The 26,723-nt window shown below is 43.3% G+C and overlaps 1 protein-coding gene across 2 annotated transcripts in view; it reads right to left on the bottom strand.

Moving 5' to 3' along the window:
• LOC140459608 (GDNF family receptor alpha-2-like) overlaps positions 1–25,936 on the bottom strand; it is a 312,836-nt gene extending 286,900 nt beyond the window's left edge. The window contains exons 1-2 of one of the 2 annotated variants that reach the window (XM_072553890.1): positions 24,796–25,936; positions 21,649–21,948 (exon numbers count right to left, since the gene is read on the bottom strand). In XM_072553890.1, coding sequence (XP_072409991.1) covers positions 21,649–21,948; positions 24,796–24,835 — 340 coding nt within the window. In that variant the 5' untranslated portion in view covers positions 24,836–25,936. Of the gene's footprint in view, positions 1–21,648; positions 21,949–23,323; positions 23,414–24,795 lie in introns of those variants that run through there. The other variant, XM_072553891.1, reaches the window with a different exon arrangement.
• Positions 25,937–26,723: the final 787 nt, after the last annotated feature.

Below are 26,723 nucleotides of genomic sequence, written 5' to 3'. Positions count from 1 at the left end.
CATCCCCCCCCTCCCACCACACCACTTCAAAGGCCAGCAGCACAAGAAGACCATGCTAACCTGATTCAAATTGCCACCCAGCTTCGAACAGTCTCAGTTGTCTGACTTCCTTGGCACTGTTGGAAAAAGCTTCATGTCCTTCTCCACTTCACCAGTGTAGGTGCCACAATCTTCCGTCCAATACCTCACTCATTTTGTCTCTCACAGCACCCACCTCACTCTCCCATTCTCACTGTCAACTGCAACATCTGTCACTCACTGTAACGCATTCCAACCCTTGACTACACTAGCTCTACAAGCCTTCCATGTTACCTATTCAGTCACTCATGACACCTCTCAACCTACACACAAAGTAACAGCTATACCACCCATTTTCATCTCCCATAATACTTGGATCTTTCTTATTCCAGAAGCAAAACAGCCTCCAGGCAGGAAAAGTCAGAATGGGATGTGGACTGCCCAATATTTGACTCCTCTAACTGGAGAGAATTCTGTCTCAGGCTGCCCCAAGTAGCTGACTCATTAACATCAGACCAAATTACTGCAGATACTGGAATTTTTCTGAAAATAAAAAATGTTGGAGATCACAACAGGTCAGGTGGCATTCATGGAGAGAAAGCAAGCTAACATTTCAAGTCTAGATGACTCTTCACCAGAGTTGATGTGAAATGTGGAGAGGGAAGCATTAATGCAGGAGTTGGGCTGGGAGATTAAGTGATTGGACTGTGAGAATGGCAGAACAATAGTGTGTTAAACTGTTAGACTGGAAAGAGCAGATAGTCCCACTGGGGTGGGGGAAGGGGAGAGAGGATGTAGCAAGTACAGTAAAGTTAAAAGAAAGGGAAGGAAAGGGAGTGGATTCACAATTTGAAGATGTTGAACTCAATAATAAGTCCAGAAGGTTGGAAACTGCCTTATCTAAAGATAAATCTTTGGCATCATTGTTAGCCACTGGTGAAGTCCGGGAAGACTGGAGGGGAGCAACTGTTATGCCATTATTTAAGGGCTGCAAAGAAAATCCTGGGAATTATCAACCAGTAAGCCAAACATCTGTGGTAGGTAAGTTACTTGAGGAGATTGTGAGAAGTAAGTTAGACGTACATGAGGAAAGACAGGATTTGATTCGAAGTAGTCAGCATAGCTTTATGCATGCGAGATCATGCCTCACAAATTTGTTAGAGTTCTTTGATGAAGTGACCAGGAAGGTTGACGAGGGCAGAGCTGTGGACATAGTCTCTATGGATTTCAGCAAGGCCTTTGAGAAGGTTCCACACGTTAGGCTTCTCTGGAATATAGAATTGCATGGAATCCTGAGTGAGCTGGCCAATTGGATACATAATTGGCTTGATGGTAGGAAGCAGAGGGTAATGGGGAAGGATGCTTGTTGGACTGGGGGCCTGTGACTAGTGGAGTGCTTCGAGTCGGTGCTGGGCGCATTGCTGTTTGTTATCTATATCAATGGTTTGGACGAGAACGTACAAGGCATGATTAGTAAGTTTCCAGATGACACTAAAATATGGGCATTGTGGACAGTGAGAAAGGTGATCAGAAATTGCAGCAGGACCTTGATCAGCTGGGGAAGTGGGCCAAGAAATGACAAAAGGAGTTTAATATAGAGAAGTGTGACGTGTTGCATTTTGCAAAGTCAGATCATGATCAGAGTTTCATGGTGAATGATAGGGCCTTAAGGAGTGCAGTGAAAGAGAGGGGTCTTGAAGTTTAGGTTCACAGTTCTCTGAAAGTGGAGTCACACGTAGGGCAGTGGAGAAGGCTTTTGGCACCCTGGCCTTCATCAGTCAAGGCATTGAGTGTAGAAGTTGGGAAGTTATGTTGCAGTTATACAGGATGTTGGTGAGGCTGCACTTTTTTTTTAGATTACTTTTAGATTAGATTACTTACAGTGTGGAAACAGGCCCTTCGGCCCAACAAGTCCACACCGCCCCGCCGAAGCGTAACCCACCCATACCCCTACATCTTTATCTACATCTACCCCTTACCTAACACTATGGGCAATTTAGCATGGCCAATTCACCTGACCTGCACATCTTTGGTCTGTGGGAGGAAACCGGAGCACCCGGAGGAAACCCACGCAGACACGGGGAGAATGTGCAAACTCCACACAGTCAGTCGCCTGAGGCGGGAATTGAACCCGGGTCTCTGGCGCTGCGAGGCAGCAGTGCTAACCACTGTGCCACCGTGCCGCCCACTTGGAGTATTGTGCTCAGTTTTGGTCACCTTGCTAAAGGAAGAATTATATTAAACAGGAAAGAATGCAGAAGCAATTTACAAGGATGTTGCCTGAACTCAAGGGTCTGAGTTACAGAGAGAGGTGGACAAGTGAGGCCTTTTCTCTCTAAAGCGTATGAGATCGAGGGGGGAGATCTTACAGAAGTGTTTCAGATCATGAGAGGCATGGATGGGGTGAGTGCACTCAGTCTTTTTCCCAGAATTGGGGAATCAAGGACTAGCCAGCATCAGTTTAAGGTGAGATGGGAAAGAATAAAAGGGAACCTGAAGGGCACCATTTTTTACACAGAGGGTGATATGCATATGAAATGAGTTGCCAGCAGAAGTGGTTGAAGCAGGTACATTAACAACATTTGAAAGGCATTTGGACAAATATACGGATCAGAAATAACTCTAAGAAAATGGGCCAAGTGCAGGGAAACAGGGTTAGCGTGAATGGACATTTTGGTCGGTGTGGACCAGTTTGGGCCAAAGGGCCTGTCTCCATGCTGTAGCACTCTATGACTCTATGAGATGTTGTTCCTCCAGTTTTACACTGTGATTCTCTGGAGCATCACAGCATGCCAAGGACAGACAAGTGGGCATGTGAGCAGGATGCTGTGTTAAATTGACCAGCTACAGGAAAGTCAGGGTCATACTTGCACACGAACCGTTGGTGTTTTGCAAAGCGGTCACCAGTCTGCGTTTGGAAAAAATGCAGACCGGATGACTGCTTTGCAGAACACCTCTAGTGCATGCACCAGTATGGCCCTAACCTTCTCGTAGCCGGGCATTTTAACACAGCATCCTGCTCACAGGCCCACTTGTCTGTCCTTGGCCTGCTGTAGTGCTCCAGAAAATCACAGCTTAAAACTGGAGGAACAACATCTCATCTTCAGACTAGGCACTTTACAATCTTCTGGATTTAATATTGAGTTCAACACCTTCAAATTGTGAATCCACTCCCCTTCCTTCCCTTTTTTTAGCTCTACTTGTGACAATCTCTGTAACCATGTCCTCTCGTCCCCTCCTGCCACTGAGTGGCACTGTCTGTTCTTCCCAGTCTGGCAGTTAGACACACCATTGTTGTGTCATTCTCACATTCCAATCATTTAATTTGAACTATCTACATCCTTTCACCCTCAGCACTCTACCCCTTGCCCCCACTGTCACATAAATGCCTTCACCTCCACCCTTCAAGTCTGCTCTGATAAAGAGTCATCCAGACTCAAAATGTTAGCTTGCTTTCTGTCCAGAGATGCTGCCTGACACACTATTAAAAATTAAAAATTTGTCTAGCTCCTCTTTAAATTTACTCACTGTCCCAGCATCCACTGCACTTTGGGGCAGTGAATTCCACAGATTCACAACTCTTTGGGAGAAGCAGTTTCTCCTCAACTCTGTTTTAAATTTGCTACCCCTTTTGCTAAAACTATGACCTCTGGTCCTCGAATGTCCCACAAGAGGAAGCATCTGCTCCCCGTCTATTTTATCCACACCTCTTACCATCTTGAATACCTCATTTTTATCTCGCCTCATTCTTTTTCATTCCAGACAGCATCGGCATAAACTATTCAATATCTCTTCATATGTCACATCCCTCATGTCTGAGATCAATCTAGTGAAACTCCTCTGAACTGCCTCCAATGCCACTCTATCTTTCCTCAAATAATGGGATCAAAACTGTGCATAGTACTCCAGGTGCAGTCTCACCAATACCATGTATAGTTGCAATAATACTTCCTTACCTTTATATTCTATTCCTTTAGCTATAAAAGCCAACTTTCGATTTGCTTTCCTTATTATTTGCTGTACCTGCATGCTCGTTTTCTGTGACTCAGGAATAAGTACACCTAGGTCCCTCTGCACTGGAGTACCCCAAGGTTTCTCCTCATTTAGATAATAAGTTACATTCCCATTTTTTCAACTCAAATGTATGACCTCACACTTATCAATGTTAAACTCCATCTACCATGTGTTGGCCCACTCTCCTCACCTGTCTATTTCCAGTTGTAAGGTTCTTATTTCCTGATTGCAATTTACCGTCCCGCCTATTTATGTGTCATCCACAAATCTGGCTGTATCCAAATGTCCTTGTATCCAATTCGTTAATGTAGATTGTAAATAGTTGGGGTCCAAGAACTGAACCCTGTGGCACCCCTCTCCTTACATTTTGCCATCCAGAAAAAACCCATTTATCCCGACTCTCTGTCTCCTGTCCATCAGCCTGTCACCTATCCAGGCCAATAAATTACCCTTAATCCCATATGATCTAACCTTGTGAATTAATCTTTTGTGCACCTTATCAAATGCCTTCAGGAAATCCAGATAAATTATATCAACAGCATTCCCATTATCCATCTGCTTGTTACATATTCAAAAAAACTCCAGTAAATTCATCAAACAAATTTGTCATGGAGTCATAAGGATGCACAGCACTGAAACAGACCCTTCGGTCCAACTCGTCCTTGCTGACCAGATATCCTAGACTAATCTAGTTGCATTTGCCAGCATTTGCCCATATTTCTCTCAACTCTTCCTATTCATGTGCTCACCTAGATGCCTTTTAAATGTTGTCATTGTACCAGCCTCGACCACTTCATCAGGCAGTTCATTCCATGCATGCACTATCCTATGCGTAAAAAAGTTGCCCATTAATGTCCTGATTGGTATTTGATTCTAATGCTTTGCCAACAAGGGATGTTAAAGTAATTGGTCTGTAATTTTCCACATTTTGTCTCCTTTTTCAGACCAAGGTCAGCTGACTCCCATAACAAACCTCCTGGCTTTGTGGGTCACCAAATGATAAAGAAAGACAGGCATAATACAGCCTGGTAGCTCTAGCTGAGGGGGCAAAGTGCAAAAATACAAGACAAGACAATGGAAGGCAGAGATGCTGTCAGCATCCAGTTGGGCTCAAGAGTGAATGAGTAACTAAGTGAGTGGTGAGCAAAGAGCCTGGATTTATCAGCTGCTCCAGTCCGTCAGCTGGTGTGTGACCCTGACAGCACAGTATCCTACAATAACAGTTAGAACATAGAACATAGAAAAAATACGGCGCAGTACAGGCCCTTTGGCCCTTGATGTTGCGCCAATCCAAGCCCACCTAACCTACACTAGCCCACTATCCTCCATATGCCTATCCAATGCCCGTTTAAATGCCCATAAAGAGGGAGAGTCCACCACTGCTACTGGCAGGGTATTCCATGAACTCACGACTCGCTGACTAAAGAATCTACCCTTAACATCTGTCCTATACCTACCACCCCTTAATTTAAAGCTATGCCCCTCGTAATAGCTGACTCCATACATGGAAAAAGGTTCTCATGGTCAACCCTATCTAAACCCCTAATCATTTTGTACACCTCTATCAAATCACCCCTAAACCTTCTTTTCTCCAATGAAAACAGCCCCAAGTGCCTCAGCCTTTCCTCATACGATCTTCCTACCATACCAGGCAACATCCTGGTAAACCTCCTCTGCACCCGGTCCAGTGCATCCACATCCTTCCTATAGTATGGCGACCAAAACTGTACACTATACTCCAGATGTGGGCGCACCAGAGTCTTATACAACTGCAACATGACCTCAGGACTCCGGAACTCAATTCCTCTGCCAATAAAAGCCAGTACGCCATATGCCTTCTTCACAGGACTGTTTACCTGGGTGGCAACTTTCTGAGATCTGTGTACATGGATACCAAGATCCCTCTGCTCATCCACACTACCAAGTATCCGACCATTAGCCCAGTACCCCATCTTCTTGTTACTCTTACCAAAGTGAATCACTTCACACTTAGCTACATTGAACTCCATTTGCCACCTTTCTGCCCAGCTCTGCAGCTTATCTATATCCCGCTGTAACCTGACACATCCTTCCTCACTGTCAACAACTCCACCGACTTACGTATCATCCGCAAACTTGCTCGCCCAACCTTCTAGCCCCTCCTCCAAGTCATTTATAAAAATGACAAACAGCAATGGTCCCAAAACAGATCCTTGCGGAACACCACTAGTAACTGCACTCCAAGATGAACCTTTACCATCAACTACTATCGTCTGTCTTCTTCCAGTCAGCCAATTCCTAATCCAAACCTCCAACTCACCCTCAATGCCATACCTCCGTATTTTTTTGCAGTAGCCTACCATGGGGAACCTTATCAAACGCCTTACTAAAATCCATATACACCACATCTACCACTTTACCCTTCGTCCACCTCCTTAGTCACCTTCTCAAAGAATTCAATAAGGTTTGTGAGGCACGACCTGCCCTTCACAAAACCATGCTGACTATCCTTGATCACATTATTCCTGTCCAGATGTTCATAAATCCTATCCCTTTCAATTCTCTCTAAGATTTTGCCCACAACAGAAGTGAGACTCACTGGCCTATAGTTACTAGGGTTATCCCTATTCCCCTTCTTGAACAAGAGAACCACATTTGCTATCCTCCAGTCTTCTGGCACTATTCCTGTAGACAACGAGGACATAAAAATCAAGGCCAATGGCTCTGCAATCTCCTCCTTTGCTTCCCAGAGAATCCTCGGATAAATGCCATCAGGCCCAGGGGACATCTATTTTCACCCTTTCCAGAATTTCCAACAACTCTTCCCTACAAACCTCAAAGCCGTCCATTCTAATTAATTGTGACTCAATATTCACATTGGCAACAATGTCCTGTTCCTGAGTGAATACTGACGAAAAGTATTCATTCAGTGCCTCCCCAATCTCTTCGGCCTCCACATGCAACTTCCCACTACTATCCTTGACTGGACCTATTCCTACCCTAGTCATTCTTTTATTCCTGACATACCTATAGAAAGCCTTTGGGTTTTCCCTAATCCTACCAACCAAGGACTTTTCATGTCCCCTCCTTGCTGCTCTTAGCTCTCTCTTTAGATCCTTCCTGGCTACCTTATAACTCTCAATCGCCCCAATTGAACCTTCACGCCCCATCTTTACATAGGCCGCCCTCTTCCCTTTAACAAGGGATTCCAATTCCTTATTAAACCACAGCTCCCTCACACGATCCTTTCCTCCCTGCCTCACAGGTGCATACTTATCAAGGACACTCAATAGTTGCTCCTTGAACAAGCTCCACATATCAATTGCGCCCTTCCCTTGAAGCCTACTTTTCCAAGCCACGCATCCTAAGTCATGCCTCACCGCATCATAATTTCCCTGCCCCCAGCTATAACTTTTGCCCTGCAGTGCACACTTATCCCTCTCCATCACTAGAGTAAAAGTCACCGAATTGTGGTCACTGTCCCCAAAGTGCTCACCTACCTCCAATTCTAACACTCGGCCTGGTTCATTACCCAGAACCAAATCCAGTATGGCCTCACCTCTTGTTGGCCTGTCTACATATTGTGTCAGGAAACCCTCCTGCACACATTGGACAAACACCGACCTATCTAACGTACTCGAGCTATAGCTTTCCCAGTCAATATCTGGAAAGTTAAAGTCCCCCATAACAACCACCCAATTACTTTCACTCTTCTCCTGAATCATCCTCGCAATGCTTTCTTCTACGTCTCTAGGACTATTAGGAGGCCTGTAGAAAACTCCTAACAGGGTGACCTCACCTTTCCTATTTCTAATGTCAGCCTAAATTACCTCAGATGGCAAGTCTTCATCCATCGTCCTTTCCACCGCTGTAATACTATCTTTGACAAGCAATGCCACACCTCCCCCTCTTTTACCCCCACCTCTGACCCTACTAAAACATTTAAACCTGGAACCTGCAACAGCCAATCCTGTCCCTGTTCTACCCATGTCTCCGTAATAGCCACAACATCGAAGTCCCAGGTACCAACCCACGCTGCAAGTTCACCTACCTTATTTTGTATACTTCTCACATTGAAGTATACACACTTCAAGCCACCTTCCTGTTTACAGGCACCCTCCTTCGAGATTGATGCCATGTTCCTAACCTCCCTACACTCCAGGTCCTGCACCCTAAAGCTACAGTCTAGGTTAGCATGCCCCTGCAGAGTTAGTTTAAACCCCCCCAAAGAGCACTAGCAAACCTCCCCCCAAGGATACTGGTGCCCCTTAGGTTCAGGTGTAGACCATCCTGTTTATAGAGGTCCCACCTTCCCCAGAAAGAACCCCAGTTATCCAGATACTGGAATCCCTCCCTCCTGCATCATCCCTATAGCCACGCATTTAACTGTTCTCTCTCCCTATTCCTCGACTCTCTATCACGTGGCACGGGTAACAAACCAGACACAACAACTCTGTTTGTTCTAACTCTGAGCTTCCAACCCAGCAAACTGAATTTGCCAAATACTCACTCTGACTTCAATGTTGAGAATTCTTAATGTCCAACTTGTTTGGTGCATTTGCTAAGATGGGTGAATGTTAATAAGGTGGATTGCAGCATTTAACAAGCTATAATCTCCCCTAATCGGCAATTCGCCATTACCTGGTAAGAAACTCACTGCTTGGCATAAACTTAAAAGATTGAACAAGGTGCTCTCAAAGTCAAGATGGACCTCATACCTGCCACAAATCTCACCATAGCACCATAGCTCAGACCCCTATGCAATTTAAGATTAGATTCCCTACAGTGTGGAAACAGGCCCTTCGGCCCAACCAGTCCACACCGACCCTCCGAAGAGTAACCCACCCAGACCCATTTCCCTCTGACTAATTCACCTAACACTATGGGGCAATTTAGCGTGGCCAATTCGCCTGATCTGCACATCTTTGGACTGTGGGAGGAAACCGGAGCATCCGGAGGAAACCCATGCAGACACAGGGAGAATGTGTGAACTCCACACAGACAGTCACCTGAGGCTGGAATCAAATCTGGTACCCTGGTGCTGTGCTGGGAGAAAGTGAGGACTGCAGATGCTGGAGATCCGAGTCAAAAAGTCTGGCATTAGAAAAACACAGCCAGTCAGGCAGCATCTGAGGAGCAGGAGAGTCAAGGTTTTGGGCATCAGCCCTTCATGAGGAATGTGAGAGAGGCCCAATGAGACTGAAAGATAAATGGGAGGGGAGTGGGGCTGGGCGGGGAAGCTTGCAATACAATAGGTAGATGAAGGTGGGGGGGGTGATGGTGATAGGTTGGTGTGGAGGGTGCCCTTCTCTCTCAGTATATTTATCTGTAAAGTAACCTACTGTGTGTTTCCAACATTCTTCACCTGAAATTTCCACAGTTTCAATCTTTTGTCAAATATTGTGCCTTTGCCTGAGGTGCTTTGTCCAAACAAGCTTGATTTAAATTGTGTAAGAAAGAAAAATAAAGATTTGCAATCATATGGGATATTTCATAGCCTGAAGACCTACCAAAGTACTGTTCATTGAACCACCCTCCATACTGACCTATCACCATCATCCCCCATCTTCATCTACCTATTGCCTTCCAAGCTACCTTCCACCCTCGCCCCACTCCCCTCTCATTTATCTTTCAGACTCCTTGCCACCCCCCCCGCCCCCCCCAACACCACATTCCTGATGAAGAGCTTATGCCCAAAACATCGATTTTCCTGCTCCTCGGATGCTGCCTGACCTGCTGTACTTTTCCAGTGCCACATTTTTTGACCCTGTACAATTCTGCCCAGTGTCTTTCTACAGTGTCACATGATGTAACTGTTATCGGTCTTAAATGATAATCCTTGGTTAAGTTTGAATGAGTATCACTTTTGCTTTTGAGTCTGAAGATTCTAGGTTTCAATCCCACTCCAGAAACTGTAGTGCAAAACTCCAGGCTGACAGTCCAGCACAACGTTGAGGGACTCCTACACTTTTGGAAATGCTGTCAGTTGGAAGAGATCTTGTACCTACTCTGGGGCCCCCTCTGCTTTCCATCACAATGTTTGATGAACAGACAAAATTGGTTGAAGACACATCAAGAAAAGCATAGAAATGATCACACAAAAAATTTGATTCCTGAATCAACATTACAAAAGGAGATGACATTGTCATTATCACATTGTTATTTTTGCTGACAAATTGCAAATGGCAAAAGAGAATATATCCCATCTCACATTCGTAATTCTGCTTCAAAGGTTGGCTGAACAGTACTTTGGTTCGTCTTCAGGTTATGGAATGTCCCATATGACTGCAAATCTTTATTTTTGTTTCTTACAGATTTTAAATCAAGCTTGTTTGGGACAAAGCACCTCAGGCAAAGGCACAATATTTGACAAAAGATTAAAACTGTAGAAATTTTGGGCAGAGAATGTTGGAAACACAGATTAATATGCTGAGAAAAGGCTGTGTGATATTCTAATCCTAGGCTTTCTTTCAAATCCAAGAAAGGCATCTTCCAAGTCATTTAAGTTTCTTCTATTTGGTGACAGATGGAGAGTAACCAATAGTTCTAGCATTCTCATCATCGTTACCAATTTACACAAATGCAAGACTGCAGTGGAGCTTTGGGGATTAATATTACATTGTAGTAAGCAGAACACCCAACACACTCACTCATTTACTGGGTTATTTGTTTTAGGGGAGCTTCAGGTTTAAACCATGTTCTCTGGTGATGCATCATTCTGGAGATCAGACAAGGCAACATTTCATGCACCTAATTGAGTAAAGTGTGACCACAGTACAATTGAGAGATTTGAAATGTTCCGAAATGCAGCAACAATGTGTCTATTTTAGAGATTAACACAAATGACCGACATTGACCTCAATCACACACACCACCTGCCTCAATGTTGCTTTCTTTCCTCCTTGAACAAATTGATTTTCTCTCTGTCTCAACACCCTTTCTCATCACCTTCTTGAATTGTACGTCTCCACTTTCTTACCAGCAGTCTGAATCCTACCCAGGCACTGTATCTCTCACATGCATCCCTCAACCATACCCCCATAACTCTCAAATTCACTTCTTTTGATCCCTTATACCAGCCACCCAATTTATCCCTAATTTCCTCAATCACACTTCTCTCCATGTCTCAATTCCACTGACCCCCCTTCCCCCACAACCCTAAACATGCTTACCCAGATTCACCACATATCCCTTAACCATGCCTACCCAACTTCTTCACATGTCTTGCAGTCACTGCCGACCCACCTTGAGCTCCTCTTCCTCAAATCCACCCACCCATCTTTTCCCCATAACTCTCAATCCCATTCACCCATCCTCTCCTAACCCTCACATGCCTTCTCACTATCACCTCATAGCTCTTAAACATGTCTGTCCACATCCCCACCTTGTCCACCTCTCCCTCAATGCCATCTATTCATGCTGTCCCAAATCTCTCAATCTTACCTACCTCCCCAAATTCATCAACCCCCACCTCTCCAATCTTTCCCATATTACATTCACTTATCCCTGCCCTAGCCTTTCCAGTAACACATTATGTCAGCTCCTAAACACAATTATGCTTCACATTGACTTTCCCTGGCAGATTACTCCAAGGTTTTTGTGTGAAAGTGCTCTACTCACTTCTCTCCTAAATTACCCTTGTGCCTTGTATTTTAACTCTTCAATACAATGAACTATCATTTCCCTTCACTGTCCACAATTGCATCAAATCCACAGTTGTACATTTTGAAAAGAAAAGGTGCCTGAATATCAATGCTCGCTCTTAAACAGTTGCATTGAACAGTATCTGTTCAAACAGCTGTCAAAAATCTCTTTTGTTTGTTTCAGAAGTATCAAGCAGGAGGGTCTTTACTCTTATTATCTGAAACTTTCAAAGTCTCCTAGCTGCAATGCGGAGGGAGAAATAGGATGGGAAGGACCACAGTGTTCAGACTGCCTCCTACCCATTGATAATCCCTGCCAAAGTAGCGGAAATTCACACGACATTTCAGTCACAGTTCATGTGCCAAGCAGCAAAATTGTGGCAAATTACCCTTGAGCCAAAAGAGCCTAGATTTGACACTGACCAAAGCAACAGCTAGCTGTAAATTACAGTGGGGACGAAAAGAAAATCAATTATCTTTATCAAACGCCATTTGATAATCAGCTGAAGAAAAAGCAAATACCCTTAAGAATTAGTTCAAGCAGCAGTCCTGTGAATGAATGTCTCTTTCAATATTTATTCAATATCGTCGAAGCTTTGCAGAGTACTTGGAGAAAGCTAATGGTTTTAATTATTTATTTTGATTCACAGACAGACTAAGAAGTTCTTAATTCCTACATATTACTTAATAGTCCACACATTCATGCAAACATTGCAACAGCAAGATTTGTTTTCACAAGGTTTGATTAATAGACACAATTGGTTGAAGAGAAATTCAAGCTAGCTTCAGAAATATGAAGACAAGGCTGTTCTTGCCCTTGGGTCACTCAAGGAGATGTCTGTTGATCTGTACCCAAACCCAATCTGCCTGCCTTGGTTCCATATCCATGAATGAACTTTCCCCACCACCAAAGCAAATGCTTTCTCAATAGAAATTGCTTGGTCTCCTATACCCAAGGCAGTACAACATCTGTGCAACTTTTTATACTCAGTTTTCCAAATGTATGTTCACTGGAGGAATGGAGCATTTTAAAGGGAAACAGATCTCAAAGTATGATTAGCTTCTTTGGTGTAACCCAGGCAGACAATGGGGAATTGCTCGATTAAATATGCTATCTTCAAATCCATGAACTGAGTGAAATATGAAGGGGCAAATAAATGGAAGGGAAGCAGAGGAACATTGGATTTAATAGAACCTGTTGTGCTATAAGTTGTGCAGCATATATTTTTATTGTCATTTACTTTAGAGTTTGGATTTTGAACAAATAGAATGTGGATTTTGGTCTGTGACTGTGAAGGGATATAATGATCAAATTGTAAGGTTTTCTAAAGCCATGCTTCATTTTTTTTTAATGTGAGCTATAGTTATTGGAGGCTAATAAGAATTTTTTAGATGGGGAGAATTTTTGGAAGCAAACAAAGTAAACAGTTTAGTGTATTGGCTTCTGTTTGAATTCAGAGTTTTGGCTTCATGATAAGCCCATAAATAGTATAGTCTTTTGGTTTTGGTTTGTAGCAGTACATTTTTCTCCTGAAGAAAAGAGATACTTTTGGCTGGCTAATTCAAAGAAACTGCTCAGAAATAGTTTACTTCAGTGTAAGCAATTTAGTTTGAAAGTTCCAGGCCATTACACATCCAGGGGTGTGGAGATTCGGTATATTAGTAAGGAGTAAATGTAGAGTAATAGGGTGGGGAAGTGGGTCTTGGTGGGTTACTCTTTGGAGGGTTGGTGTGGACTTGGTGGGCCTGTTGATTGGCCTGTTTCCACACTGTAGGGATTCAATGATAAGTGTTTGGTTAAACCCCTGAAGGGTTTTTTTTAAACTGAGAAAATCTGAGCATAATCGTATATATATAACTCAACAAAGAGGCTGTCAGATTCTCAAGACCAGGAATTGAAGCATAAGTTAAACTGAGTCCCATGGATAAGGAATGGAATTCTTAATCATGTGAGTATTATAAAGGGCAGCTGTTGGGATTAATAGGATTGTATTTAACTGAGTGTTATGGGTCCTGTAGTAGGACAGCACTTGCTCAGAGAATGCTACTTTCATTATCTGCTCAACATTCTGAAGTGGAGATCGAATCCATGATCTACGATCAAGAAGAGCATTGCCTGTGATGAAGCTCATGTGATTTTCTTTCCATTAATTTCAGATCTGTTCAGTGGACTGTGACAGACATGCACACAGCGCCAGACTTTGTATAATAAATTTATAATGTAAAATTCTGGTTTCTGTTCTATCACTGATTTAACACAAGCATAACTTATTTAAGATTCAAGGAAGCAGTACAAAGCCAGGATGCTACCTGTGTGACAGTCTAGAACTAATTTGGTTGAAGTTGTTTTTGTTGTGTGTTTAATGTCTGTCAGACTATATTTGAATCTTACAACAAGGCAGTTGCATATTTATGTCTCAAAGCTGCTTGTACACAATACCTATTCACCAAAATTGATGTGATCTAAAATGGTCACTGTGTTTTTTTAAAGATGAGCCAAAATTAAAGGCCAGGGAGATTTAGTCCAAAGCAATAAAAGCTCAACTGGAAAGCAGTGATCAGCCAACTCAAAGCTTCAGCTATTAAAACCTGAAGCTTGTAGAAAAGAAAGAGAGAGGGAAGGCTGACCAAGTGTAGAATTTGGCAGGCTTGGGATGCTATCAAGAAGTCAGTTGAAGTTGGAGAATTTCCAAGGAGAGAGCTTAACAGCATGGAATCATGCAGCAAGAAAATGCTTCAAGTACAGGTCATTCCACTGTAACGTTCGTTCACTATAACACGATTGATGATTGGGGGCATCGTTTCTGAAGCGCAAGTTTTTGTAAGGTGTTTTACATCGCCAAAATTTTAAGTGCTGTTCGTAAGGCACGATCTTTCTATAACTTGGGGTTGCACCCATTACATTGCAGAAGAACTACCTGTATTTGGAGCCTGAAGGAGAGAGAAAGAGAAAGATTACTGTGAATATTCTACTTGATAAAATGGTGAAAGATAGGGCAAACTGCATGAGATCCACAGAAAGATATATTTAAGAAAGAGACAGAGGTTGGAGGCTTGAGGTGAGAAATAGACAATTTCCTCCTCAGCACCAAATCCATTAAATGTTTTAGAAGAGCTGAGGCAGATATGATAGAAACTATGCTGAAGTTTTGATCTCATCACTTTACAAAGAATTGATAAGTCTTTGGCACACAGCATCATCAGAAATGACTAGCAGCAACTTCAGAAGGAAAAGGTGAACTGAAATTCTTTAGCTTCAACTGTTTCAACAGCTTGATACCTTTTCTCTGAGTTTACTCCCAGACGAATCGAGGACAAAGTGCATCTAAAATGAACATACTCATATGATCAAGCATCGCATATTAAACAAAAAATGTCATAAAAATTAGCAACTTATAATTTCTCCCACAATCATTGTGCCCACTAAAAGAGAAGCAATCAAATCTTTCCTTTAATTTTTCATTGTTCTGTGCAACCGACATTGTGCATTCACAATTGCTGTCTGAATGTGGACTCATACAGCTCAGATGAAACCTTGCTAATTTTGTTGTTTCTTGAAGTCCAGATTAACAGAGGGAGGTTAGAGAGGTGGATTCAGGATTTGAAACAGTGAGAGTAAAGGTGTGGAGGATGTTAAAATGAGCACAATGAGCTAAAGTAGTACATTCCTCATGGACCAGAGAGCTGCTCTGTCATTACAGAGAGAGAGAGACGTGGCTGGTTGCACACTGCCCTTGATTCGTCTGGGTGTAAACTCAGAGAAAAGTTATCAAGCTGTTTAATCTCAGGCTCTCCAGGCCTCATGGAAGGGAAGAGGTGGGACCATCATGATAAACTCAGCTAGTATCGGAATTGAACCCAAGCTGATGGCATTACCCTGCACCACAGCCAGCCAACTGAGCGAACTAACTCACTGTACAATTTCAACATTTTCTGAATTTTAATTTGGAATTCCACTTATTTGTTTGTCAAGGCAAAACCTTCTAAGATCTTGAATTTGACAATACTCTGAGGAAATTGGAGTCATTAACCAAACAGCAAGCTTCAAGCAGTGTCTAAATATTGTGTTCTTTTCATTGATGACTTTTGAAAGGAAATATGCATTTTTGTTGCATGTGACAATTACGAGCCTTGTTCCGCAGAAGCCAATTGGTTTCAAAATATCCTAGAGTATTTTTCAAAAATATATTGTGGAAAAGACCTCGGGTTTATGCATTTCAAACTTCTTCTTAATGGTTTCCTTTAAGACAGAGAGCAGGGATTACGGTAATCAATTTCCCAAGAAGACAGGAATACTTGAGAGCTTTTTGAAAGAGTGATGCAATTTGAGGGAGTTGCTGTGTTAAGTAGCAAGTCAGATTGACTTCAAAGTCTTGAGCAGTGCTTTGTGTTTAATATTTTTAAACACAGGGTGAGATGTTCAAAAATCTGTACAGGATAGATGAGCTAACTCAAGGGGGCTCAAGCTCGGTCAGCTTGAACTTCCTGGTCCATATTTGGCAACTTCACATGGTCTGCAGCCACCCCCCCCCCCCCCAGTTCCAAGATGTATTTGAAAATGTTTTGTGGCTGCAATGAGTAATAAAGATCTCTGATATCAATATTCTGTGACACAGTCACACACTCGGACCCCTTCCTCCAAACTGGGAATTTTATTGCGAATAGATGGATCAGTGCAACAGTTAGGAGAAATGGTGAGTAAATCTCATTTCACTGGTCCAGTCATTCAGAAGTCCAACCTAACTCAAGGAACATGAACTTAAATCTTAAAACAGCAACAAGTGAAACTTAAAATCAGTAAACCTGGGATTAGAATGCAGTATGCAGCAATGGTGATTGTGAAACCATCATTGATAGTTCAGTGATGTTCTTCAGGGAGGGAAATCTGCTTTCCTTACCAGAACTGGCCTACATGCAATTCTGGATCTTCAGAAATGTGATTGACTTTTAACTGCCTCAGAAATGGTCCAGCAAACCAATCAGTCAACAGTAATTAGGAGTCGGCAACAAATGTGGATTTTCCAGCAGTGCCCATGTTCCCTGAAAGAATGTTTTTGTTTAATTTGCTCAAATCCAAAAACCTGATATCCTTGTGCATCCTCTCAGCCAGCTCAGAGAGGGAGCAGGTTTTTCACCCATTGGTCCATTCGGACCCTCCAAAGAGCATCTCACCCTGCTATCCTGCAATTCCCGTGGTTAACACACCTAGTTTGCAGTCTGTGGACACTATGGGCAATTTAGCATGGCCAATCCACTTGACCTCCGCATCTTTGGATTGTGGGAGGAAACTGGAGCACCCAAAGGAAACCTACACAGACAAATTCCACACAGGCAGTTGCCCGAGGCTGGCATTGAGCCTGGGTCCCTGTTTCTGCGAGGTGGAAATGCTAACCACTGGACCACCGTGCCACCCCAATTCATATCAACACAGACAGTTAAAACTGAAAGATAATTCCACAGAACTTCCAGTTCCTATTAGGAGATCACTAAAGACTCTCAGCACTTTGTGAAATAAAGCGAAAGTCTTGATGTTTCAGAACTCAGAAAGAATAAAGTGAACAACTCCTAAGGATTTCAATTTAACTCCATTTTGAAAGAAGATCATGAAACTTATGTGGTGTCAAATTAGCTTGTAAAATCATGGTTCAGAACATCTGAGCATTGCATGCTGACGAGAAGCTTTGCGGGATCTGTAACACTGGGCAGCTTTTGGTAATGCACCCTTCAATGAGGTTAGAACAGAAACAGTTACAGCAGAAGGATAACAGCCATCTTGCCTTCAACGCATGCTCAGTACAGGGTCCAACATCCTTCCAGTATACTGGCTCTTCTAATTGAGTTGAACAAATTATGAAAGAGACCAAGCTCAATGTTTATTACCTTGTACAGTCTGAATCCAAGTTTTCCATGAGCTCTGAAGTATTTTGAGTGGGTGTTTGCATACCTGCTTAGAGTTCCTTCCCTAGTTGTGCCATTTTCTTGCAAACCTACTGGTTTCTTTAGAAGGCAGCAGCTCAAATGAACCTTGTGAGAATCTAAATAATATGAGCTGCTCAAGAAGGTCATCTGGAGGTCATTGAAATTAATATTTTAAAGCTACATTGTGGTCATTCCCTTCTGAGACTGCTTTGCTTCAGTAAGGTACTGAATAGGGCAGTGTCTCAACCACATCCAGCCAATCTACACTACTATATATAATTGAATCATAAAATTAGAGGTGAAAGAGACAAGATCAGTATCCAGAACTGAAGTAGATTATACCAAGACTCTACCCTTGGCCTCGTCCCATAAATCTCCTGTTCAAATGACTGCAACAATACATCAAGCGCATTAATTCTTTGAGAGATTTTTTGACCCTTTTGTATGAAGCTCAACAACGTACATTTCGATCATCAACTATTAATGATTATTAATTTAAATCAGTCTCATTTTGCAATTTTAATTAAAATGAATATTCCTGCAAAACTTAGTTCCTTCAATTAACAGAATGCAGCAGAGTATTTTAGCATTGAAGATGACTTGGAGTACACGAAAGGCAATCTGCCAATGTCTATTTTTAACTGCATCACTGTCAGCCTATGGAACTAATAATTAGGTTCAATGCTGGACAGTACAAAGACTGTGTTTAACTGCACACTCCAGTTGTTTTTTTTTAAATACTGTCAATTGGAAAAAGAAAATAGACAGGGGAAAACCTTTATTTGTTCTAAGTATGTGAGGCATTTATTGCCCCTCCCTAATTGACCTCTTGAGCAAGTGTTGGTGAACCACCCACAACTAAGTTCGACAATTTCAGAAAGCAGTTACAAATCAACCACCTCACTGTGCATCTAAAGTTGCACAGCAGACTAAACATGGTGAGGACAGCAGATTACCTTCATCAAGGACATTAGTGAATCATAAGGGTTTCTGTAACAGTCCAAGAGTTCTGTGGTCATCAGGAATGAACATAGATAGATCATAGAAATGTACAGCACAGAACAGGCCCTTTGGCCCACGATGTTGTGCCGAGATTTATTCCTAATGTTAAATATAGTAACTTAACCTACACACCCCTCAACTCACTGCTATCCATGTGCATGTCCAGCAGTCGCTTAAATGTCCCCAATGACTCTGCTTCCACCACCATAGCTGGCAACGCATCCCATGCATTCACAACTCTCTGTGTAAAAAACCTACCTCTGACGCCTCCTTTATATCTTCCTCCGAACATCTTCAAACTATGACTTCTCATACTAGTTAATCCTGCCTTGGGGAAAAGTCTCTGGCTATTGACTCTATCTATTCCACTCATTATTTTGTACACTTCGATCAGGTCTTCTCTCTTCCTCCTTCCCTCCAAAGAGAAACACCCAAACTTATTCAACCTTTCTTCATAAGGCAAGCCCTCCAGTCCAGGCAGCATTCCGGTAAACCTTCTTTGCACCGTCTCCAAAGCCTCTGTATCTTTCCTGTAGTAGGGCGACCAGAACTGGACACAATATTCCAAGTGTGGTCTCACCAGGGACTTGTAGAGCTGCAGCAAAACCTCGTGGCTCTTAAACTCAATCCCCCTGTTAATGAAAGCCAAAACACCATATGCTTTCTTAACAATCCTATTCACTTGGGTGGCAACTTTGAGGGATCTATGTACTTGCACACCCGGATCCCTCTATTCCTCCACACTGCCAAGAATCCTGTCTTTAATCCTATATTCAGCATTCGAGTTTGATCTTCCAAAATGCATCACTTCGCATTTATCCAGGTTGAACACCATCTGCCATTTCTCAGCCCCGCTCTGCATCCTGTCTATGTCGCCCTGCAGTCTGCAGTAGCCCTCTATACTATCGACGACACCTCCAATCTTTGTGTCATTGGCAAACTTACTAACCAATCCCTCAACCTCCTGATCCAGCTCATTTATAAAAACCACAAAGAGCAGAGGCCCAAGAACAGAGCCCTGCAGTACCCCACTCGACACTGTCCTCTGGGCAGAATACTTTCCATCTACAACCATTCTCTGCCTTCCGTAAGCCAGCCAATTCTGAATCCAGATAGGCAAATCTCCCTGTTTCCCATACTTCCTGACTTTATGAATGAAATTAGAACTTTATTCCAGATTTATTAATTAATTTACTTTAAATGCTCCTCAGCATAGTTGGATTTAAAGTCTGGAATATGAGTCCTGACCTATGGATTACTGTCCAACAATATTATCATTTCGCAACCATTCCCAGTGATGGGGAGACATTTTATTTAATGGTGGCTAGAGACAGTTTACTATGCAGTGGACAGCTCTATCCAAACTTGATAACTCTTAACTTTATTGTCGTTGATTAATTGCAGGACAGAAGGAGATCATTCAACTCACAATGTCTGTGACAGATCTCCTTATGAGCTATTCACATTGTGCCATTCTGCCATCTTCTCACCTCAACCCTGTAAACCATTCCCTTTCAGAAAACAATTTAATTCTCTTGAATGCCTGCCTCCAACAAATTTTCAGGATTGTACCCACATTCCTAAGAGCTTGTTGCATGAAATTATTCCTCCTGTTGCTATTGTTACTTTTATCAATTACCTTAAAATTCTCTTTTGTTCTCAATTTTTTTCCTGCTTGGAGCATTTTCCCCTCCCTGCTCTGTTCAGACCCTCATTATTTTGAAATTCGCTGATGAATCTTTTTTTCGACCTTCTCAAAGGATAACAGCCGCAATCTCTCAAACATATCCTCGTGTTCGAAGTAATGATTTGGAGATGCCGGTATTGGACTGGGGTGTACAAAGTTAAAAATCAGGTGGTGAAGGAGCAGCGCTCCAAAAGCTAGTGTGCTTCCAATTAAACCTGTTGGACTCTAACCTGGTGTTGTGTGATTTTTAACCTCATGACTGAAGTCCCTCATCCCTGAAATGATTTTGATAAATCTTCCCTGCAACCCACTGAATGTCTTCATACATTTATTAAAGTCTGGTGCCCAGAATGGGATGCCAACTAGTGTTCTGTATGTTATGGATCAGGCCAGTTCCCCTCAAAACATTTCAAAAAAGTAGCCGAGACCCTAACTTTGCTAGTTGTGTTAAGCAAGTGGATAGTGGGGATTCCAGGAGTGATTCCGCTGGCCCAACCACTCGCTTTCAAACAAAACAGAATTTATTTTGCAAGATTACCAAATGAAACACAAGTAAAAGAGAACAGAATAAATATTAACTTAACCTATCAGAAAATCCGACAGATCATCCCAATTTAATGATGCTGTTCCAAATACTTGCAACAATCCCCACAAACACCCCTTGGCACAAAAGATAAAATCAAACACAGGGTCTTATAGGAAGGATGCCAGAGAGAGGGAGGACCAGCATGGACCTGCTTCCTTGGGTCCAGCAGCTTTGACAACTGACTGGCTGCTAAAATCAAACCGGAGAATGCTGAATTGGGAGAACTGGCCACTCCCCTTTCATTGGACTTTTTTTAAAAACTTGAAAGCCTTTTGCGTGACGCAGTATATGTTCGCCATAATTAAACTGGCTCTAAACCCTTCAAAGCTGGACCTCCACAGTCTATGTTTACAAACCCTCTGAAAAAAAAAGCAAGGGCAACATAACCCTGTTAAGGGAGCAGCATCATCACAGTATGTACAAGTTGAACAAAAGTCCCTTTCTTTATACTTGATGCCATTATGAGCAGGATGCCAGATATTTTGTTCAGGGATCCCTTAACAGGCTCACCACCTTCAATAACGGATGCACCCAGGTCCCTCTGCACTCATACCCCCTTTCAGAATTGTACCTTTCATTTTCTCATCTCCCTGGGTCCTTTACAAAATAGATTACAACAATGTTCTGCATAAAATTTCATCTGTTAAATGTCTGCTCATTCCACCAATCTGTAAATTCTAGTCTGTGGTCCTCACGTTTACAAGTTTATGAATGATTTTTTTTTCAGATTGCCAGGATTGAATGGTAAACTCACTTTTGCCGAATTATTTTTTTGCTCTGATGACAGTGAATGGGTTTACCTTGCTGGAAACTGTGATGGATACTCCAGTAGGTGGCCAGGCACTGTTTCTCTTTCTTCATTGCTCGTTTGCATTGGCAGTCGAAGAGTGGGCTTTGTTGTAGTGCCACCATGGCAGCGATGCACTCGTTTTTGGCTTCAGGACCAAACAGCATGGCAGCCTTCCCCGCCAGACATTGCCGGAGGGTCCGGTAGCGGCTGCTGCAGCCAGGTTCAGCCGTACATAACTCATTGGCCCGAACGCAGTCCACTCTCCAGGTCCCCGGCAGGACAGGATCCCCAGCTGAACGCAGCACCTCATCTACACACAGTAGGGGAAGAAGCAGGGGAAGCAAAGATTTTTTTTAAAGCGAACACTGCAGCATGAATGCAATTCTATTAGAAATCTACACAGATAATGTCATTAATTCATTGGCAGGAGCTGCTCACATAACCTTCACGAGAAAGATAACCAGGTCAGGTGTCAGGAAATCATTGACTGGAAAGCATTTGTGTCATCCTGACGAGCTAATAACCCATTGACATAAGCCTTTCATTTCACCTTAACTGGAAATATAACCAGGTAATATGTTATTAATCCACTGACAGGAACCTTTAAGACAATCCTAACTGGAAATTAACCATGAAATGTGTAAATATTTAACAGATATAAGCCTCGTAATGAGGCTAAACTGTAATTCCAGGTTGATTACCAGCGTCCCCATGCTAAGACAAATGTCACTCGATCTCTTCTTTGTATTTCCCGAGAATTTTCGGGCTTTGATTTCCGTTGGAGTAAGATCTCTTTTAAAAAGGACCCATTTAGCTTGGTTTGTTTGAACACTGGTAAACATTGGAGCCTGTGTTCTCGTTGGGCATCTGGAGATGAGCTTTCTGCTCCTTTCCTGCACCACGCCATTTGGTGGCTATCCCAGTCCCCAACCTACTCTCTCGCCACTTGCTTCTCCTGAACACGCGTTCCCGTTCAAGAGCCACTCCGTGGAAATACAAGTCTCAGAAATGCTCGAACTTTCACAATCCGTTCTTTACAAAGACTTTCAAATTAGCTCTTACTCTCTCTCTTCCCACCCCCCAAGGACGGAGAGGGAACAAACGATGGTGGAAGACCCGACATTTCTGAACCGTCGGCATTCACACTCCCGCCACAGCAGAACTCCCGTTTCGGATTGAATCTGGATCTCGTACAGAAACACAACTCCTGGAGAATGAAGCGGAGGCTGGGTGCGTTGGGAGTGGAATTAAGCGATAACCCAGGGGTTGGTAAAGAAGAGAGGGTACAATTCAGAGAGTCAGGGAGTGAGGAAGATTTGCAGCAACTCGGAGTCATAGGGGAACAGCAAGCTGCATTTCACTTTTATATTTGTCATCTCGTTTTATTTTACAAGTTCTTTCATCTGTCAGTTTCAACGTTTGAACTTGGGGAGTATAATATCTTAATATTTATTTTTGTTTTCATGAATGAAAACCCAAATCCAATTCTAAATTCACGTTGTTTGCCGCCTTGATTCTCGGGAACAGCTTTGACTGAATGAGAGGACTGAATACATTGGATGAGTCTCATTAAAGCAAATTGATTGAATGAGTAGCATTCTCTTTTCAATACTGCACTTGGGATTGATTAATTTTCACTGGTGTTTTGAGTAGAGGAGTTAAAGGAGTCGGACAAAACATGGTACCTGTGTTCATTCAGTGGGGAAAAGCAGGAGATTGGCACTGGATCATGATGTTCATTGCAGGAGTCGGTGCAGGGACGATGGGCCGAATGGCCTTCAGTGTTGACTCCACATTCCAGAGTTCCCTTCTCTCCGTAAGTCAGAGAAACTATTCAGCCTCGCCCGCTCTAAATGTTCACTTTGCTGTGCTATTAATGCAAAAGGAAACACTTTCACTGGTCAGCGGCCGGGGTTTTGTGTGTGTGTGTGTTAGGGGGGGAGGGGGGGTCTCTGTCATATACAGATGTACATTGTCTCTGTCAATAACATCACAGCTGGTGAGTACCCGATAGACTCCGTGGACAGATTCCCAGCCCACAGTGGCACTGGCAAGCAATCGGGGAAGGTCTGGGAGCAATGGGAGCCCGTGAGTGCAGTCAGAAACAGTCTGTGCCAACACGAGCAGGTTGACACCACTTTCCCCCCAACCTTCCAGTCCATTTGTGTGCATTTATCCTTATTTATCTCCAGATTACTTTCCCCTCAGCTCTGAAAATACTCAATCCAGCAGCTCCTGCTCGTCTTCTTGCTTTCTCCCTGTCCACATTTTGGGATCTTATTTTTATGACTCCACCTCCCTCCTCGGGACATCATTTTTTTCTTCCTCCAGACGTGTTTAGGTTGATATTTTAATGCTCACATTACACTGAGCTCCACCGTCCCTCTCTGTGCAGCTCCCGATTTCTGTCTCATTGTCTCCCTCCACCGTTCTCCCCTTGTGATTATGAACTTCACCTCTCCCAATGACATCTCATTTACTCTCATCATTTAGACACAGAAACAGACCGTTCGGCCCAACTGCTCTATTCTAGTGTTCATGCGTCACAGCAGTCGCTTCTCACCCTGTCTTTCTCCTTGCCCAATCAGTGTTTCCTTCTATTCATTCTGATCCTGTGTTTGTCAAACTTCCACGTAAATATATCGTCCAACTTATTCCAAAGAGCCACATTTGCTATTTGCAGAATTTATCGTTGCAATAATCCCGCTTTAGTTGTTAGCATCAGCAATTTCTCGCACAAACAGGTTAAATGCTCAGTCTCGGCACTTCTGGTGAAATGAATTCCTGCAGATCTCACGCAGAGAAACAAAGATCCCTCACAGCGTTTATAATTTGTCTCCAGCTATCGCACTGGATGAAGCAGACACTCGCTCGCTTTAAAGCCAGTAATTTGGTTTGACGCTCACAGCCCCAAGAACGGAATAGAGATGGATCATTTGGCATTTTATCCTGCCCTGCTCTAACCGCCAGCCCCCCCTCCTCTCCTTCCCTATCTCAATCTCCGCGTTCGTCAAAGCTTCCAGTGAGCTATCCCTCGACTCTGTCCCGTCACCGTCCCTGAAACTCCATTGACTTTCTGTCTGAGCACCTGACACTTGGTCTCCGCTCCCTCCTAAATTCGCCAACAAGCAGAATATTGTTGAAATGATTCACTCACCTATAAAAATCAGAAAGATGAAGAGGTTTGCACAGATCATGGTAGATTCTCAGCAGATTTGGCGTTGACTTTTGGAATGGTTTAACCTCTTGCTGAGAGGAGGATTTCAACTGAACTGGAAACAGACATCAGTCTCTCAGTCCACTGATGATGCTCTTTGGATTCCACATTGAAACGAGCGTGCAGCCATCTCCCAGCTCACATTCCTCATACAACACGCATAACATTCGCATTGGAGGAATTACTATCCCTATGACTGTGAGAGACTAGATTGATTTTTTTTTTAAAAATATCACTCCTGGCAAAAGAGATCGGTCCGGTTCGCAGCGTCGGCTAAATCTACCGGCTCCCCACACGGCTCCTCACTTCCAACGACCTTCTGAAATAGTGTCTCGTACTGTGCAATCCCCTTAAAGCGAACACTTCCGCCACTCCAGTCTTGCAATTTCTGTTGGGCTTGCGTCCAGGCTCAACTCCAGACGGAATTAAAATGCCTCCATTGCCAACTGTGGTCCGCTGTCCCCTCTTAATTTGATGTATTGAATTCGCCCAGCTCTCCGCCTGCTCTCAGAGCTGGGCAGAGACGTCTCCTTTAAGAGGGGTTCTGGTGATCACAAGGAATGGAAATGATAACTTGGTTTATAGATCTTTGCTGAGAATGAGAGCATCGATTCTCTTTCCCACCGGAGCCTGACTCCTATTTGAAGCTCAGTTGCAATTAACTTCATGAAAATCCTGGCATTGCCTTCCTTCTCCTGTGCAGTTGAGATCTGGAGCAAAAACTTGACTCTCGTGGACTGGGCAGGCAGGAGAGAAAATCCAGGTTTCCAACACCGCTTTGCCTCTGTCCCAGTGAATCGCTGTGTGTACAGAGAGAAAGACGAGCTCTCACCGAACCCTGGTCGGCGGGATACAGGGAGACCTCGAGGGAAACGGCGGGGCACTTCCTTCCTCGAGACTGTTCCTTTTCGGTAGGGGAGGGGATGGGAGCTGGCTGAGGTCTCAGGGTAACCTGGAGAACAAAGACGAGAGAAGCAGCTGGCGTCAGAATGAACGCAAGCAAGAGGCTTGGACTGAACGAGTATGCGAGACGGAAAGCTCAGCATTAGCCCTGAATTGAAATTGGAGAGAGTGTGCTCGAGATGGCTGGAGCACATTACTTTGTCCATTCCCTTCTTCAAATCACCGGCGCTATTTTACGGAATTTTATTGTGGTGTTATGTGTGATTCCATTTTGCATCTATCCCTTCTCCGGGTTTTTTGTTTCGTTTCTTTTAACTCTTTCCTTTTGATTACTCCTTATTTTCTCAGCATCAATTCCGAATCTCCTCCCAGCCCTCATTCATCTGTGGTTACCCCTTTCCGCGGTGTTACCCGGTGTGAAAACAAATGCTCAGTGTCCTTGGCCGCATGCTCACCTCTTGGCCAAAGTGTTCCACTGCCGGACTGGAGGAGCGCTGCACTGTCAGAGGAACCATTTTTGAGATGTTAAATCCTGGTCCCATTTGCCCTTTCTTGGGTTAAATGTAACATTTCCCACTGCCACTCTTGGAAGGAGACCAACAGCTCATGATGCACCTTTAATTTAAAGAAGAGTCCCATTGCAGAATAGGAAAGGAGGAAAATTCTCCCCCAGTTATCCCAGCCAATATTTATCCTTCAAGCAATTAACACTTTACTGTTTGTCGGGTTCTTCTGTGCACAAATTGGTTGCCGCATATCCTGTGGTACAACAGTGACTCTATTTAGTGATCTGCCCATAATAGAAGACAGTCACCAACAGGTTATCCATAAAATACTTCTTCACTGGAAAAATGATGAGAATATGGAAGTTGTTAGGACAGGAGTGTTTAAAATTAATTCGAGTAATAGACACACAGAGTCGTAGAGCAAGGAAACAGACCCTTCAGTCCAACTCATCTATGCCG

Source organism: Chiloscyllium punctatum, chromosome 35 (genome assembly GCF_047496795.1).
Source record: "Chiloscyllium punctatum isolate Juve2018m chromosome 35, sChiPun1.3, whole genome shotgun sequence".
Classification (NCBI taxonomy): Eukaryota; Metazoa; Chordata; class Chondrichthyes; order Orectolobiformes; family Hemiscylliidae; genus Chiloscyllium; species Chiloscyllium punctatum.
This window is presented reverse-complemented; position numbering and strand designations above follow the sequence as displayed.